Source organism: Leuresthes tenuis, unplaced genomic scaffold, assembly GCF_036924035.1.
Source record: "Leuresthes tenuis unplaced genomic scaffold, fLeuTen1.0.hap1 SCAF_10, whole genome shotgun sequence".
In the NCBI taxonomy this organism is placed as follows: domain Eukaryota; kingdom Metazoa; phylum Chordata; class Actinopteri; order Atheriniformes; family Atherinopsidae; genus Leuresthes; species Leuresthes tenuis.
This window is the reverse complement of record NW_027325364.1, coordinates 36,056,007-36,074,111: the sequence shown is the minus strand read 5'-3', so window position 1 is coordinate 36,074,111 and position 18,105 is coordinate 36,056,007. Positions and strand designations below refer to the sequence as shown.

Genomic DNA, 18,105 nt, shown 5'->3' with positions numbered 1-18,105 from the left:
CGTAGAAGTTAAAATGATCACGTGTCGTAGAAGTTAAAATGATCACGTGTTGTTTGTCAGTGTTGTAGAAGTTAAAATGATCACGCGTTGTAGAAGTTAAAATGATCACGCGTTGTAGAAGTTACAATGATCACGTGTTGTAGAAGTTAAAATGATCACGTGTCGTAGAAGTTAAAATGATCACGTGTTGTAGAAGTTAAAATGATCACGAGTCGTAGAAGTTAAAATGATCACGTGTTGTAGAAGTTAAAATGATCACGTGTCGTAGAAGTTAAAATGATCACGTGTCGTAGAAGTTAAAATGATCACGTGTTGTAGAAGTTAAAATGATCACGTGTTGTGTTGTCAGCGTTTTAGAAGTTAAAATGATCACGTGTCGTAGAAGTTAAAATGATCACGCGTCGTAGAAGTTAAAATGATCACGCGTCGTAGAAGTTAAAATGATCACGTGTTGTAGAAGTTAAAATGATCACGCGTCGTAGAAGTTAAAATGATCACGCGTCGTAGAAGTTAAAATGATCACGTGTTGTAGAAGTTAAAATGATCACGTGTTGTTTGTCAGTGTTGTAGAAGTTAAAATGATCACGTGTCGTAGAAGTTAAAATGATCACGTGTCGTAGAAGGTAAAATGATCACGTGTTGTTTGTCAGTGTTGTAGAAGTTAAAATGATCACGTGTCGTAGAAGTTAAAATGATCACGTGTCGTAGAAGTTAAAATGATCACGTGTTGTAGAAGTTAAAATGATCACGCGTCGTAGAAGTTAAAATGATCACGCGTCGTAGAAGTTAAAATGATCACGCATTGTAGAAGTTAAAATGACCACGTGTTGTTTGTCAGTGTTGTAGAAGTTAAAATGATCACGCGTCGTAGCAGTTAAAATGATCACGCGTCGTAGAAGTTAAAATGATCACGTGTTGTAGAAGTTAAAATGATCACGTGTTGTAGAAGTTAAAATGATCACGTGTTGTTTGTCAGTGTTGTAGAAGTTAAAATGATCACGTGTCGTAGAAGTTAAAATGATCACGTGTTGTAGAAGTTAAAATGATCACGTGTCGTAGAAGTTAAAATGATCACGCGTCGTAGAAGTTAAAATGATCACGCGTTGTAGAAGTTAAAATGATCACGTGTTGTAGAAGTTAAAATGATCACGTGTTGTAGAAGTTAAAATGATCACGTGTTGTAGAAGTTAAAATGATCACGTGTTGTAGAAGTTAAAATGATCACGTGTTGTAGAAGTTAAAATGATCACGTGTCGTAGAAGTTAAAATGATCACGTGTCGTAGAAGTTAAAATGATCACGTGTTGTTTGTCAGTGTTGTAGAAGTTAAAATGATCACGTGTTGTAGAAGTTAATGATCACGTGTTGTTTGTCAGTGTTGTAGAAGTTAAAATGATCACGTGTTGTTTGTCAGTGTTGTAGAAGTTAAAATGATCACGTGTCGTAGAAGTTAAAATGATCACGTGTCGTAGAAGTTAAAATGATCACGTGTCATAGAAGTTAAAATGATCACGTGTTGTAGAAGTTAAAATGATCACGTGTTGTAGAAGTTAAAATGATCACGTGTTGTAGAAGTTAAAATGATCACGCGTCGTAGAAGTTAAAATGATCACGCGTCGTAGAAGTTAAAATGACCACGTGTTGTTTGTCAGTGTTGTAGAAGTTAAAATGATCACGTGTCGTAGAAGTTAAAATGATCACGTGTCGTAGAAGTTAAAATGATCACGTGTCGTAGAAGTTAAAATGATCACGCGTTGTAGAAGTTAAAATGATCACGTGTCGTAGAAGTTAAAATGATCACGTGTTGTAGAAGTTAAAATGATCACGTGTTGTAGAAGTTAAAATGATCACGTGTCGTAGAAGTTAATCACGTGTTGTAGAAGTTAAAATGATCACGTGTTGTAGAAGTTAAAATGATCACGTGTCGTAGAAGTTAAAATGATCACGTGTCGTAGAAGTTAAAATGATCACGTGTTGTTTGTCAGTGTTGTAGAAGTTAAAATGATCACGTGTCGTAGAAGTTAAAATGATCACGCGTTGTAGAAGTTAAAATGATCACGTGTCGTAGAAGTTAAAATGATCACGTGTCGTAGAAGTTAAAATGATCACGTGTCGTAGAAGTTAAAATGATCACGCGTTGTAGAAGTTAAAATGATCACGCGTTGTAGAAGTTAAAATGATCACGTGTCGTATAAGTTAAAATGATCACGTGTTGTAGAAGTTAAAATGATCACGCGTTTTGTTGTCAGCATTGTAGAAGTTAAAATGATCACGTGTTGTAGAAGTTAAAATGATCACGCGTTTTGTTGTCAGCATTGTAGAAGTTAAAATGATCACGTGTTGTAGAAGTTAAAATGATCACGTGTTGTAGAAGTTAAAATGATCACGAGTCGTAGAAGTTAAAATGATCACGTGCTGTAGAAGTTAAAATGATCACGTGTTGTAGAAGTTAAAATGATCACGTGTTGTGTTGTCAGCGTTGTAGAAGTTAAAATGATCACGAGTCGTAGAAGTTAAAATGATCACGTGTTGTAGAAGTTAAAATGATCACGTGTCGTAGAAGTTAAAATGATCACGTGCTGTAGAAGTTAAAATGATCACGTGTTGTAGAAGTTAAAATGATCATGTGTCGTAGAAGTTAAAATGATCACGTGCTGTAGAAGTTAAAATGATCACGTGTTGTAGAAGTTAAAATGATCACGTGTTGTGTTGTCAGCGTTGTAGAAGTTAAAATGATCACGCGTTGTAGAAGTTAAAATGATCACGTGTTGTAGAAGTTAAAATGATCACGTGTCGTAGAAGTTAAAATGATCACGTGTTGTAGAAGTTAAAATGATCACGTGTCGTAGAAGTTAAAATGATCACGTGTTGTAGAAGTTACAATGATCACGCGTTGTAGAAGTTAAAATGATCACGTGTCGTAGAAGTTAAAATGATCACGTGTCGTAGAAGTTAAATGATCACGTGTTGTTTGTCAGTGTTGTAGAAGTTAAAATGATCACGTGTTGTTTGTCAGTGTTGTAGAAGTTAAAATGATCACGTGTCGTAGAAGTTAAAATGATCACGTGTCGTAGAAGTTAAAATGATCACGCGTCGTAGAAGTTAAAATGATCACGTGTCGTAGAAGTTAAAATGATCACGTGTTGTAGAAGTTAAAATGATCACGTGTTGTTTGTCAGTGTTGTAGAAGTTAAAATGATCACGTGTCGTAGAAGTTAAAATGATCACGTGTCGTAGAAGTTAAAATGATCACGTGTCGTAGAAGTTAAAATGATCACGTGTTGTAGAAGTTAAAATGATCACGTGTTGTAGAAGTTAAAATGATCACGTGTTGTTTGTCAGTGTTGTAGAAGTTAAAATGATCACGTGTCGTAGAAGTTAAAATGATCACGTGTTGTAGAAGTTAAATGATCACGTGTTGTTTGTCAGTGTTGTAGAAGTTAAAATGATCACGTGTTGTAGAAGTTAAAATGATCACGTGTTGTAGAAGTTAAAATGATCACGTGTTGTAGAAGTTAAAATGATCACGTGTTGTAGAAGTTAAAATGATCACGTGTTGTTTGTCAGTGTTGTAGAAGTTAAAATGATCACGTGTCGTAGAAGTTAAAATGATCACGCGTTGTAGAAGTTAAAATGACCACGTGTTGTAGAAGTTAAAATGATCACGTGTTGTAGAAGTTAAAATGATCACGTGTTGTTTGTCAGTGTTGTAGAAGTTAAAATGATCACGTGTCGTAGAAGTTAAAATGATCACGTGTTGTAGAAGTTAAAATGATCACGTGTCGTAGAAGTTAAAATGATCACGTGTTGTAGAAGTTAAAATGATCACGCGTTTTGTTGTCAGCGTTGTAGAAGTTAAAATGATCACGTGTTGTAGAAGTTAAAATGATCACGAGTGGTAGAAGTTAAAATGATCACGTGTTGTAGAAGTTAAAATGATCACGTGTCGTAGAAGTTAAAATGATCTCGTGCTGTAGAAGTTAAGATGATCACGTGTTGTAGAAGTTAAAATGATCACGTGTTGTGTTGTCAGCGTTGTAGAAGTTAAAATGATCACGTGTTGTAGAAGTTAAAATGATCACGTGTCGTAGAAGTTAAAATGATCACGTGTTGTAGAAGTTAAAATGATCACGTGTCGTAGAAGTTAAAATGATCACGTGCTGTAGAAGTTACAATGATCACGCGTTGTAGAAGTTAAAATGATCACGCGTCGTAGAAGTTAAAATGATCACGTGTCGTAGAAGTTAAATGATCACGTGTTGTTTGTCAGTGTTGTAGAAGTTAAAATGATCACGTGTCGTAGAAGTTAAAATGATCACGCGTCGTAGAAGTTAAAATGATCACGTGTTGTAGAAGTTACAATGATCACGTGTTGTAGAAGTTAAAATGATCACGTGTTGTAGAAGTTACAATGATCACGTGTCGTAGAAGTTAAAATGATCACGTGTTGTAGAAGTTAAAATGATCACGTGTTGTTTGTCAGTGTTGTAGAAGTTAAAATGATCACGTGTTGTAGAAGTTAAAATGATCACGTGTCGTAGAAGTTAAAATGATCACGTGTTGTAGAAGTTAAAATGATCACGCGTTGTAGAAGTTAAAATGATCACGCGTTGTAGAAGTTAAAATGATCACGTGTTGTAGAAGTTAAAATAATCACGCGTTGTAGAAGTGAAAATGATCACGTGTTGTAGAAGTTAAAATGATCACGTGTTGTAGAAGTTAAAATGATCACGTGTTGTAGAAGTTAAAATGATCACGTGTTGTAGAAGTTAAAATGATCACGTGTTGTTTGTCAGTGTTGTAGAAGTTAAAATGATCACGTGTCGTAGAAGTTAAAATGATCACGTGTTGTTTGTCAGTGTTGTAGAAGTTAAAATGATCACGTGTCGTAGAAGTTAAAATGATCACGTGTTGTAGAAGTTAAATGATCACGTGTTGTTTGTCAGTGTTGTAGAAGTTAAAATGATCACGTGTCGTAGAAGTTAAAATGATCACGTGTTGTAGAAGTTAAAATGATCACGTGTCGTAGAAGTTAAAATGATCACGTGTCGTAGAAGTTAAAATGATCACGCGTCGTAGAAGTTAAAATGATCACGCATTGTAGAAGTTAAAATGACCACGTGTTGTTTGTCAGTGTTGTAGAAGTTAAAATGATCACGCGTCGTAGAAGTTAAAATGATCACGTGTTGTAGAAGTTAAAATGATCACGTGTTGTTTGTCAGTGTTGTAGAAGTTAAAATGATCACGTGTCGTAGAAGTTAAAATGATCACGTGTCGTAGAAGTTAAAATGATCACGTGTTGTAGAAGTTAAAATGATCACGTGTCGTAGAAGTTAAAATGATCACGTGTCGTAGAAGTTAAAATGATCACGTGTTGTTTGTCAGTGTTGTAGAAGTTAAAATGATCACGCGTTGTAGAAGTTAAAATGATCACGTGTCGTAGAAGTTAAAATGATCACGTGTCGTAGAAGTTAAAATGATCACGTGTCGTAGAAGTTAAAATGATCACGCATTGTAGAAGTTAAAATGACCACGTGTTGTTTGTCAGTGTTGTAGAAGTTAAAATGATCACGTGTTGTTTGTCAGTGTTGTAGAAGTTAAAATGATCACGTGTCGTAGAAGTTAAAATGATCACGTGTCGTAGAAGTTAAAATGATCACGTGTCGTAGAAGTTAAAATGATCACGTGTTGTAGAAGTTAAAATGATCACGTGTTGTAGAAGTTAAAATGATCACGTGTCGTAGAAGTTAAAATGATCACGTGTCGTAGAAGTTAAAATGATCACGCGTTGTAGAAGTTAAAATGATCACGTGTCGTAGAAGTTAAAATGACCACGTGTTGTTTGTCAGTGTTGTAGAAGTTAAAATGATCACGCGTCGTAGCAGTTAAAATGATCACGTGTTGTAGAAGTTAAAATGATCACGTGTTGTAGAAGTTAAAATGATCACGTGTTGTTTGTCAGTGTTGTAGAAGTTAAAATGATCACGTGTCGTAGAAGTTAAAATGATCACGTGTCGTAGAAGTTAAAATGATCACGTGTCGTAGAAGTTAAAATGATCACGTGTCGTAGAAGTTAAAATGATCACGTGTTGTAGAAGTTAAAATGATCACGTGTTGTAGAAGTTAAAATGATCACGTGTCGTAGAAGTTAAAATGATCACGTGTCGTAGAAGTTAAAATGATCACGTGTTGTTTGTCAGTGTTGTAGAAGTTAAAATGATCACGCGTTGTAGAAGTTAAAATGATCACGTGTCGTAGAAGTTAAAATGATCACGTGTTGTTTGTCAGTGTTGTAGAAGTTAAAATGATCACGCGTTGTAGAAGTTAAAATGATCACGCGTTGTAGAAGTTAAAATGATCACGTGTCGTAGAAGTTAAAATGATCACGTGCTGTAGAAGTTAAAATGATCACATGTTGTAGAAGTTAAAATGATCACGTGTTGTTTGTCAGTGTTGTAGAAGTTAAAATGATCACGTGTTGTAGAAGTTAAAATGATCACGTGTCGTAGAAGTTAAAATGATCACGTGCTGTAGAAGTTAAAATGATCACGCGTTGTACAAGTTAAAATGATCACGCGTTGTAGAAGTTAAAATGATCACGTGTCGTAGAAGTTAAAATGATCACGTGTCGTAGAAGTTAAAATGATCACGTGTTGTTTGTCAGTGTTGTAGAAGTTAATGATCACGTGTTGTTTGTCAGTGTTGTAGAAGTTAAAATGATCACGCGTTGTAGAAGTTAAAATGATCACGTGTTGTAGAAGTTAAAATGATCACGTGTTGTAGAAGTTAAAATGATCACGTGTCGTAGAAGTTAAAATGATCACGTGTTGTAGAAGTTAAAATGATCACGAGTCGTAGAAGTTAAAATGATCACGTGTCGTAGAAGTTAAAATGATCACGTGCTGTAGAAGTTAAAATGATCACGTGTTGTAGAAGTTAAAATGATCACGTGTTGTGTTGTCAGCGTTTTAGAAGTTAAAATGATCACGTGTTGTAGAAGTTAAAATGATCACGTGTCGTAGAAGTTAAAATGATCACGCGTCGTAGAAGTTAAAATGATCACGTGTCGTAGAAGTTAAAATGATCACGTGTCGTAGAAGTTAAAATGATCACGTGTTGTTTGTCAGTGTTGTAGAAGTTAAAATGATCACGTGTTGTAGAAGTTAAAATGATCACGTGTCGTAGAAGTTAAAATGATCATGTGTTGTAGAAGTTACAATGATCACGTGTTGTAGAAGTTAAAATGATCACGTGTCGTAGAAGTTAAAATGATCACGTGTCGTAGAAGTTAAAATGATCATGTGTTGTAGAAGTTACAATGATCACGTGTTGTAGAAGTTAAAATGATCACGTGTCGTAGAAGTTAAAATGATCACGTGTCGTAGAAGTTAAAATGATCACGCGTCGTAGAAGTTAAAATGATCACGTGTTGTAGAAGTTAAAATGATCACGTGTCGTAGAAGTTAAAATGATCACGCGTCGTAGAAGTTAAAATGATCACGTGTCGTAGAAGTTAAAATGATCACGTGTTGTTTGTCAGTGTTGTAGAAGTTAAAATGATCACGTGTCGTAGAAGTTAAAATGATCACGTGTCGTAGAAGTTAAAATGATCACGTGTTGTAGAAGTTAAAATGATCACGTGTCGTAGAAGTTAAAATGATCACGTGTTGTAGAAGTTAAAATGATCACGCGTCGTAGAAGTTAAAATGATCACGCGTCGTAGAAGTTAAAATGATCACGCATTGTAGAAGTTAAAATGACCACGTGTTGTTTGTCAGTGTTGTAGAAGTTAAAATGATCACGCGTCGTAGCAGTTAAAATGATCACGCGTCGTAGAAGTTAAAATGATCACGTGTTGTAGAAGTTAAAATGATCACGTGTTGTTTGTCAGTGTTGTAGAAGTTAAAATGATCACGTGTCGTAGAAGTTAAAATGATCACGTGTTGTAGAAGTTAAAATGATCACGTGTTGTAGAAGTTAAAATGATCACGTGTTGTAGAAGTTAAAATGATCACGTGTCGTAGAAGTTAAAATGATCACGCGTTGTAGAAGTTAAAATGATCACGTGTTGTAGAAGTTAAAATGATCACGTGTTGTAGAAGTTAAAATGATCACGTGTCGTAGAAGTTAAAATGATCACGTGTCGTAGAAGTTAAAATGATCACGTGTTGTTTGTCAGTGTTGTAGAAGTTAAAATGATCACGCGTTGTAGAAGTTAAAATGATCACGTGTCGTAGAAGTTAAAATGATCACGTGTTGTAGAAGTTAAAATGATCACGTGTTGTAGAAGTTAAAATGATCACGTGTTGTAGAAGTTAAAATGATCACGTGTCGTAGAAGTTAAAATGATCACGTGTCGTAGAAGTTAAAATGATCACGTGTTGTTTGTCAGTGTTGTAGAAGTTAATGATCACGCGTTGTAGAAGTTAAAATGATCACGTGTCGTAGAAGTTAAAATGATCACGTGTCGTAGAAGTTAAAATGATCACGTGTCGTAGAAGTTAAAATGATCACGCGTTGTAGAAGTTAAAATGATCACGTGTCGTAGAAGTTAAAATGATCACGTGTTGTTTGTCAGTGTTGTAGAAGTTAAAATGATCACGCGTTGTAGAAGTTAAAATGATCACGTGTCGTAGAAGTTAAAATGATCACGTGTCGTAGAAGTTAAAATGATCACGTGCTGTAGAAGTTAAAATGATCACGTGCTGTAGAAGTTAAAATGATCACATGTTGTAGAAGTTAAAATGATCACGTGTTGTTTGTCAGTGTTGTAGAAGTTAAAATGATCACGTGTTGTAGAAGTTAAAATGATCACGTGTCGTAGAAGTTAAAATGATCACGTGCTGTAGAAGTTAAAATGATCACGCGTTGTAGAAGTTAAAATGATCACGCGTTGTAGAAGTTAAAATGATCACGTGTCGTAGAAGTTAAAATGATCACGTGTCGTAGAAGTTAAAATGATCACGTGTTGTTTGTCAGTGTTGTAGAAGTTAAAATGATCACGCGTTGTAGAAGTTAAAATGATCACGCGTTGTAGAAGTTAAAATGATCACGTGTTGTAGAAGTTAAAATGATCACGTGTCGTAGAAGTTAAAATGATCACGTGTTGTAGAAGTTAAAATGATCACGAGTCGTAGAAGTTAAAATGATCACGTGTTGTAGAAGTTAAAATGATCACGTGTCGTAGAAGTTAAAATGATCACGTGTCGTAGAAGTTAAAATGATCACGTGTCGTAGAAGTTAAAATGATCACGTGTTGTGTTGTCAGCGTTTTAGAAGTTAAAATGATCACGTGTCGTAGAAGTTAAAATGATCACGCGTCGTAGAAGTTAAAATGATCACGCGTCGTAGAAGTTAAAATGATCACGTGTTGTAGAAGTTAAAATGATCACGTGTCGTAGAAGTTAAAATGATCACGCGTCGTAGAAGTTAAAATGATCACGTGTCGTAGAAGTTAAAATGATCACGTGTTGTAGAAGTTAAAATGATCACGTGTTGTTTGTCAGTGTTGTAGAAGTTAAAATGATCACGTGTTGTAGAAGTTAAAATGATCACGTGTCGTAGAAGTTAAAATGATCACGTGTTGTAGAAGTTAAAATGATCACGTGTCGTAGAAGTTAAAATGATCACGTGTCGTAGAAGTTAAAATGATCACGTGTTGATCACGTGTCGTAGAAGTTAAAATGATCACGTGTCGTAGAAGTTAAAATGATCACGTGTCGTAGAAGTTAAAATGATCACGTGTCGTAGAAGTTAAAATGATCACGTGTTGTAGAAGTTACAATGATCACGCGTTGTAGAAGTTAAAATGATCACGTGTCGTAGAAGTTAAAATGATCACGTGTCGTAGAAGTTAAATGATCACGTGTTGTTTGTCAGTGTTGTAGAAGTTAAAATGATCACGTGTTGTAGAAGTTAAAATGATCACGTGTTGTAGAAGTTAAAATGATCACGCGTCGTAGAAGTTAAAATGATCACGTGTTGTAGAAGTTACAATGATCACGCGTTGTAGAAGTTAAAATGATCACGTGTTGTTTGTCAGTGTTGTAGAAGTTAAAATGATCACGTGTCGTAGAAGTTAAAATGATCACGTGTCGTAGAAGTTAAAATGATCACGTGTCGTAGAAGTTAAAATGATCACGCGTTGTAGAAGTTAAAATGATCACGCGTTGTAGAAGTTAAAATTATCACGTGTCGTAGAAGTTAAAATGATCACGTGTTGTTTGTCAGTGTTGTAGAAGTTAAAATGATCACGCGTTGTAGAAGTTAAAATGATCACGTGTCGTAGAAGTTAAAATGATCACGTGTCGTAGAAGTTAAAATGATCACGTGCTGTAGAAGTTAAAATGATCACATGTTGTAGAAGTTAAAATGATCACGTGTTGTAGAAGTTAAAATGATCACGTGTTGTTTGTCAGTGTTTTAGAAGTTAAAATGATCACGTGTTGTAGAAGTTAAAATGATCGCGTGTTGTTTGTCAGTGTTTTAGAAGTTAAAATGATCACGTGTTGTTTGTCAGTGTTGTAGAAGTTAAAATGATCACGCGTTGTAGAAGTTAAAATGATCACGCGTTCTAGAAGTTAAAATGATCACGCGTCGTAGAAGTTAAAATGATCACGTGTTGTAGAAGTTAAAATGATCACGTGTTGTAGAAGTTAAAATGATCACGAGCTGTAGAAGTTAATTAAAATCATCACGTGTCGTAGAAGTTAAAATGATCACGTGTCGTAGAAGTTAAAATGATCACGTGTCGTAGAAGTTAAAATGATCACGTGTCGTAGAAGTTAAAATGATCACGTGTCGTAGAAGTTAAAATGATCACGTGTCGTAGAAGTTAAAAGTATCACGTGTCGTAGAAGTTAAAATGATCACGTGTCGTAGAAGTTAAAATGATCACGCGTCGTAGAAGTTAAAATGATCACGTGTTGTAGAAGTTAAAATGATCACGAGCTGTAGAAGTTAAAATGATCACGTGTCGTAGAAGTTAAAATGATCACGTGTCGTAGAAGTTAAAATGATCACGTGTCGTAGAAGTTAAAATGATCACGTGTCGTAGAAGTTAAAATGATCACGTGTTGTAGAAGTTAAAATGATCACGTGTCGTAGAAGTTAAAATGATCACGTGTTGTAGAAGTTAAAATGATCACGTGTCGTAGAAGTTAAAATGATCACGTGTTGTAGAAGTTAAAATGATCACGCGTTGTAGAAGTTAAAATGATCACGTGTTGTAGAAGTTAAAATGATCACGTGTCGTAGAAGTTAAAATGATCACGAGCTGTAGAAGTTAAAATGATCACGTGTCGTAGAAGTTAAAATGATCACGTGTCGTAGAAGTTAAAATGATCACGTGTTGTAGAAGTTAAAATGATCACGTGTCGTAGAAGTTAAAATGATCACGTGTCGTAGAAGTTAAAATGATCACGTGTCGTAGAAGTTAAAAGTATCACGTGTTGTAGAAGTTAAAATGATCACACAGGTGTGTATAAATGAGTTGTATGAGGTTGAAATGCTTAGCAAATGAGCAGATTTTGAGACTCTGGAAATATTAGCGTGCCAGTGTGGTGTGAATCCCCTCATGCTTGGATGATTATCTGTCTGAAAACATGCCTGCACTGTATTGAGACTCTTCTACATTTTTAAACGGTTAAATCTGATGTGTACACATGAGATACTGTATATTTACTGCTTTTGATTAGTAAACCTTGGATGTATCTGCCACATGAAACCAATTCATTTGTTTTAGGATGGTTATTGATAAAAATCTCCGCAGTGAATGTGGCTGGAAAAGATAAAACGGCTACTTTTCAGCTTTGTTGTGTGAGCTGTAACGCTTATGATCTAAATGGAAGGATAGGTATAGTTCACATATGACCCTATCACAGACGCCAGGTTCTGTTTCCTTCTTTCTTTTCTGTGGCTCAGTCCTTCCCACCTGACGAGCAGCACAGAGACATGCTGATCTTTTGTATGTGAGCACACAGCTTGTCCAGTTGTGGTAGTCCTCAGACTGTGCAGGAAGCAGCTAAAGTCAGCAGGCTAACAGAGCGCTGCCTTTAACCTCACAGAAAGAGACATAATGTTTTAAAAAAGCTAAATTCCATCACTTAGCTTTCTCACCACTGATCTCATTTCATTACATAGTCCAAGACATTCCAGAAAACGAGCAAAACAAATGAATCATAGTGAAACAGTGATAGTATGACGTCTGTAAATAGAGAATATATTACAGAATATACTTTCCGGCAGTGATTTAAAGCATGTTGTGTGTATTCTTACTGTAACAGGTAGGATGGAACCATCATACTCCAGATTTACCACAGCAACTGTTACTGCAGAGATGTCCTGCAGCTGCTGGATAAGAGGCTGACAGGAGGGGGGCAGGACCGAGGACAGGGCTGAGCGGGCAGAGGAGACACAGGAGAGGAGGAAGAGGAGGTCAGTTTCCTTCTTCAAACGTTTCATACAAATAAGAGTGTAGGATGTTCACAGTTTAAAGGCCTGCTGACAGCATAGTTTCTACGATGTAACTAAATGTTCTCGTTGGCTCATCAGGTGACCTGAGCAGAGTAAAACCCTGCTTACCTGTGGCAGGCAGGGCAGAGATGATGTGGTCAGCTGATATGACTCCATCCTCCAGGTGGACCTAAACAAATGTAATGGTACAAAAAAGCAGTTCACTGTGAACTTTAACTCTTCTCTGATTCACTTTCCACTGTAGACAAAGTGCAGTCTATCCATTATTTATGTTCTGAAATAACACGACCACAGGATTATAAAGTGTGTGCTGATTTTAATCAAGTCTGTGGAAGAAAGGAACATCGCCAGCTGACTCATCAAAATGTATTGTTTCTATAGCACAGTTCTACAGATCCTTCTTACAAAAATACAGTTTATCTTTATCATATTCAGGTAAATGGCTTCTGCAGCCCTCTCACAAACCTTCCAACCAGAAGCTGAGGGGTGAATCTGTTTAACAGCAGCCTCTTTGTGAAGCTCAACTTTTCCACTCTGTTGTAGGTACTCTGTGATAGATTCTGGCAGAGATTCCACTCCCCTCTTCAGAGACCACTGAGCCCATGACTCCTTCATAGATCTCTGAGCCAAAGGTCCCGGGGAGATCACAGGAGTTGGACCTGTGGGGGTTCAAAGATACAACTTTAACCCTATATTGACATACAGGCCACTGTACTCACTGGTATTCTAAGGTCTCTGAACCATGTAAACTGAAAAAACAACACTTGCTGTATCAGTCAAAAGTGTGGGTTAAAAAGAAAAGGGCAGTGTGTAAAATTGTGACTGTTACCAGTCACCTCTGGGATGTGGCCTATCAGAAGGCCGTTGGTTTCACACACTGTAACCAGTAACAAAGATGTGAGTGTGAATGTGGTTTGTAGTGTGAAAGCGATTTGAGGGATTAACCTGAGCTAAAAGTAAAGTTTACATGCTTGTTTTTAGAAGGTAACCCGTGTGAAACCATCTGGATGATCAGTCATTTATCTTTACGAAGACTACCTGAATGACCAGATTTTTCCATCAAAAGATTGCTTTTGGTTGTTACAGACGTGTTGCTACGGACGACGGTGTCAGGATTCATTGGGCACAAAGTGTGAACAGGTGGTTCAGAAAGTACGGGACATGGATCGGGCTCCAGAGTCCAGACCTGAACCTGTTCTGGAGAAGTCTTCCCGCAGCTCTCTGACTCTCCCATCATCCACACAACGAGTTGCTTACTGGAACAATGCCACAGTAAATGTGGTCTGGAGTGTATCAACAGAGCAGAGAGTGCGGTGTACCTGAACCCAGCAGAAATCCCAGCGTCAGGGAACCTCTCCGCTGCTCTGCATTGAAGAAAAGAGGAAAGCAAGAGCGGACACTCAACTTCCTGCAGTCCCCTGCAAACACGCCCCGACACATACTGTCCACAGCTATGTCTGCCAACTGAACACATCCAGAGGAAGAACATGTAAGAAGCCAGCAACACGAAACCAGTCGTCACCAAAGTGAATCGTGTTATTCACCAGAACACTACAGGTTCCCATTTGTCCTAATCAGTCCACAGCCTTTTTCACACAGCAGTGACTCCTCATAGAGCGTTAAGTGTTGGAAGGAACAATCTATAATTCAGCTTTCTTTGGCAAAAGAGACTTATGAAGCTGAGAATGTTCCATAGTTTATCTACAACTCTGCAGTGTCATTACAGGTGGTTTGTACTAAACAATGGCTTCATACTCGGATTTCAAAAAGGAAAGATAGAGAGTTGATACTTGTTCTCACCTCCTTTCCAAGCCTCCTGGAAACAAACGAATGGATGGATTCGTCGTCCTCTTTGCCTTTTTTTACCAGTATCTCAGTAGCAACACTAAACAAAAGGGGTCTGGAGAAGGGGGGCACTGTTCGTAAAAGTCCACTGAAAAAAGAAAAATACAGGTAGGAGGATCAGGAAAGTGTTCCTGCAGCAGGTAAAGCCTTTAGGAATGAATCGATCATATTTATGGAACATTTACAGGTCGGATTACTGTTACCTCCCGTCTGTTCTTAAGGTTTGGGACCTTTTATTTACAGTGGAGACAGGACAGGGGAGTGGATGGAGTGGCAGCAAAGGGCAGGCTCCGCTGCTCAAAGACACACCGCCTACTGCGGTGAGGATCATCAGCCTCTGCACACGGGGCACCTGCTCAACATCACGCCCCATTACCTGTGGTGTTTTAGCACACCTTAGTGTGTGTGATCACTCTCTGATGGATAATATTACATAAAAGTCAAGAAGAAGAATATGGAATTACCCTTAGTCTTGTGCTGACTTATGGCATCAAGACAATTTACAGTATTTCCTCATAACCCTGTCTTATCTGAATATTTTTTTGATAACCTTTTAGTTTACATTACTTGACTATACGGCTTCTGAGAAGAATTGTACATATAGAAGGTGTCTGTCAGAGAATGCTGTAACCAGATTTAAAGAGTTGATTTCATCATCCTTTTCTTCACTGCCATGTGCAGATATGACAGAGGACGGCTACCTAAATTTTACTCCAGTAGAACTTGACTCTCTTGTTGACAGCACTATAGCTTCAATGCGTACAACACTGGACAATGTTGCCCCTCTGAAAAGGAAGGTAATCAGTCAGAAGAGGTTGGCTCCTTGGTATAATTCACAGCTGCTTTAAAGCAGACTGCAAGAAAGCTGGAGAGACAGTGGCGTTCCTCTAATTTAGAAGAGTCTCAATTAGTCTGGAAAGATAGTTTAATAACGTATAAGAAAGCACTTCGTAAAGCTAGAACTTCTTATTATTCATTATTGATAGAAGAGAATAAGAATAATCCCAGGTTTCTTTTCAGCACTGTTGCCAGGCTGACAAAGAGTCCGAGCTCTGTTGAGCCATGTATTCCTTTAACTCTCAGCAGTGATGATTTCATGAGATTCTTCATCAATAAAATTGTTTCTATCAGAGAGAAGATTGATGGAATCCTTCCCATTATTATCACTGATGTATCATCAAGTAGAGCAGCTTTAGAAGTATCTTTCGAACCTGAATTGTATTTAGACAGCTTCTGTCCAGTTGATCTTTCTGAGCTAACAACAGCAATAGTCTCTTCTAAACCATCAACTTGTATGTTAGACCCAATCCCAACCAGAGTGTTCAAGGAGGTTTTCCCCTTAATTGACACTTCCATATTGGATTTGATCAATCGGTCTTTGTTAACAGGATATGTACCTCAGACTTTTAAGGTTGCTGTAATTAAACCTTTACTTAAAAAACCTACTCTTGATTCAGAAGTGTTGGCTAATTTTTGGCCTATATCCAATGTCCCTTTTTTGTCTAAAGTTCTTGAAAAAATAGTTGCAGTTCAACTTTGTGATCATTTACACAGAAATAATCTGTTTGAAGAGTTTCAGTCAAGATTCAGAGTGCATCATAGCACAGAAACAGCACTGGTGAAAGTTGATCAGATGATCAATGATCTCCTCTTAGCTTCTGATAGCGGACTTGTTTCTGTGCTTGTCAGACTACAAGCATGTCTTAAAGGCATAAAGACCTGGATGACTCAGAATCTTAGACTGATACATGCATGAAGTTACAAAATTGCTCTGAGGCTGTAGCAGGCTGCCTCTGTCCTCGCCCCAGTTCTGACTGACCTCCCTGTATCTGTTGCTGAGACATGTGTCACAGATTCTTTAGAACCCTTTAAATACCAATCAAAGACTGATAAAACCAACAACCAAACTAAATGTATCATTCAGGATTCAGATAATAAACCCAGGATAATCAACTTTGCAAGATTACATGAGTTATCTTCTTCCTCTTCTTCACCTGCTTTTTTTATTACTTTCTTTTTTACTGTTAAACACATTTGATTTGAAACTTTTAGACTTTAAATACCTTCTTAGCCCAGTTTTGTCTCCTGACCACTTTTACCTGATATCTGAGGGCATCCTGTGAAGCTGTCTGTTCACATACAAAAATCTGTTCTTGGAGGCAACATGACTGTAGGAGACTGGCAGAATCTCCTCCCCTAGACCCAGGTCATCCACCTGCGAACACATATTGCACTTTGTGAAACAACTTTAGCATCCACTCAATCCATCCGATCAAACCTCTAGATCTTGATTTTTGCATGTTTTCTTAAACCTAACAAAAATCCTAATCTGAATTTATTTCTTTAGAGGATGACAAGTTTAGAGGATGATTTTCCTCAACCCCTGAACCCCCGAGTTTCTTTTGTTTGACCAATTACACTTCCTTAGTGTACAAGTTTAAAGTCATAATGCAGCTTTGTATATGTAAGCACACCCATGATACAGCTTTATACTGAGGCAGACTGACCATATTGAGTGTGTTGCGTCCCACTGCCCCTGCAGGTCGGATCCCTCTTGGTCCATGTTCAAATACTGCCCCATCTGACCTCCTGGTGGACCAGAGCCAACCTCCAAAACGACTGCTAGACTCCAGAACAATCACCTGTGTTGATTCAAAAAGAAAGAAAAGGACAGTCCACAAATGACAAAAACAGGAAAAAGCAGCATTATCCACTGATCAGCCATAACATTAGCACCAACAATCTAATACTGAGTAGGTCCTCCTCAAAGTCAAATTTATATGTAGAACATTTCATGTACAAAACCATTCAAGGTGCTTTACATAAAATAAAAGCATTGCAGCAGGGAGTAGAAAAGGCATTAAAAATATGTAAAAGAATACAAATATAAATAAATAAAATTAAAATGAATTAAAACAAGCAACAGTCTAGATAAGTTGATAAAGATAAAGATACCGTGCAGATTTCATGCACAGACACATGAAAAAATAAATGTTTTTAACCTGGATTTAAAAATGTCTACATTTGGTGACAGTTTAATCTCCTCTGGCAGTTTGTTCCACTTGTTTGCAGCATAACAGCTAAATGCTGCTTCTCCAGGTTTAGTCTGGACTCTGGACTGGACCAGCTGACCTGAGTCCTTGGATCTAAGAGCTCTGCTGGGTTTATATTCTCTGAACATATCACAGATATATTTTGGGCCTAAACCGTTCTGGGATTTGTAAACCATCAGTAGGCTTTTAAAATCTATTCTGTGACTGACTGGAAGCCAGTGTAAAGATTTTAAAACTGGTGTGATGTGTTCAGATCTCTTTGTCCTGGTTAAAACTCCAGCAGCAGCGTTCTGGATGAGCTGCAGATGTTTAATGCTCTTTTTGGGAAGTCCAGTTAAAAGACCATTACAGTAATGGAGTCTACTGGAGATGAATGCCTGGATGACTTTCTCCTGGTCTTTTTGGGAGAGAAAACCTTTAATTCTGTTGATGTTTCTGAGTTGGTAAAAAGCTGCCTTGGTGACAGCTTTGATGTGGCTGCTGAAAGTCAGATCTGAGTCCATCAACACTCCAAGGTTACAAACTTGGTCAGTGATCTCAAAATATTTACCAACGCTGACCCTCTTCTCTTTGCTACCAAACAGAATGATCTCAGTTTTGTCTTCATTTAATTGTAGAAAATTATCTCTCATCCAGGAGTTTATTTCCTCCAGACACTGATACAGTACATCTGCTGGGCTGCAGTCGTCTGGTGACAGAGACACATAAAGTTGTGTATCGTCTGCATAACTGTG

The 18,105-nt window shown here is 37.3% G+C and overlaps 2 protein-coding genes across 2 annotated transcripts in view; one reads left to right on the top strand and one right to left on the bottom strand.

Annotated features, from left to right (window-relative positions):
• The window catches only part of tcaim (T cell activation inhibitor, mitochondrial), a 382,005-nt gene that overhangs the window by 134,488 nt on the left and 229,412 nt on the right, over positions 1–18,105 (top strand). The window lies entirely within an intron of this gene.
• ppox (protoporphyrinogen oxidase) overlaps positions 1–18,105 on the bottom strand; it is a 125,288-nt gene that overhangs the window by 103,330 nt on the left and 3,853 nt on the right. Inside the window, exons 3-9 of the mRNA XM_072395008.1 lie at positions 16,826–16,960; positions 16,418–16,533; positions 14,274–14,406; positions 13,793–13,937; positions 12,939–13,132; positions 12,582–12,642; positions 12,276–12,394 (exon numbers count right to left, since the gene is read on the bottom strand). Of these exons, the coding sequence (XP_072251109.1) occupies positions 12,276–12,394; positions 12,582–12,642; positions 12,939–13,132; positions 13,793–13,937; positions 14,274–14,406; positions 16,418–16,533; positions 16,826–16,960 (903 nt within the window). The remainder of the gene's footprint in view (positions 1–12,275; positions 12,395–12,581; positions 12,643–12,938; positions 13,133–13,792; positions 13,938–14,273; positions 14,407–16,417; positions 16,534–16,825; positions 16,961–18,105) is intronic.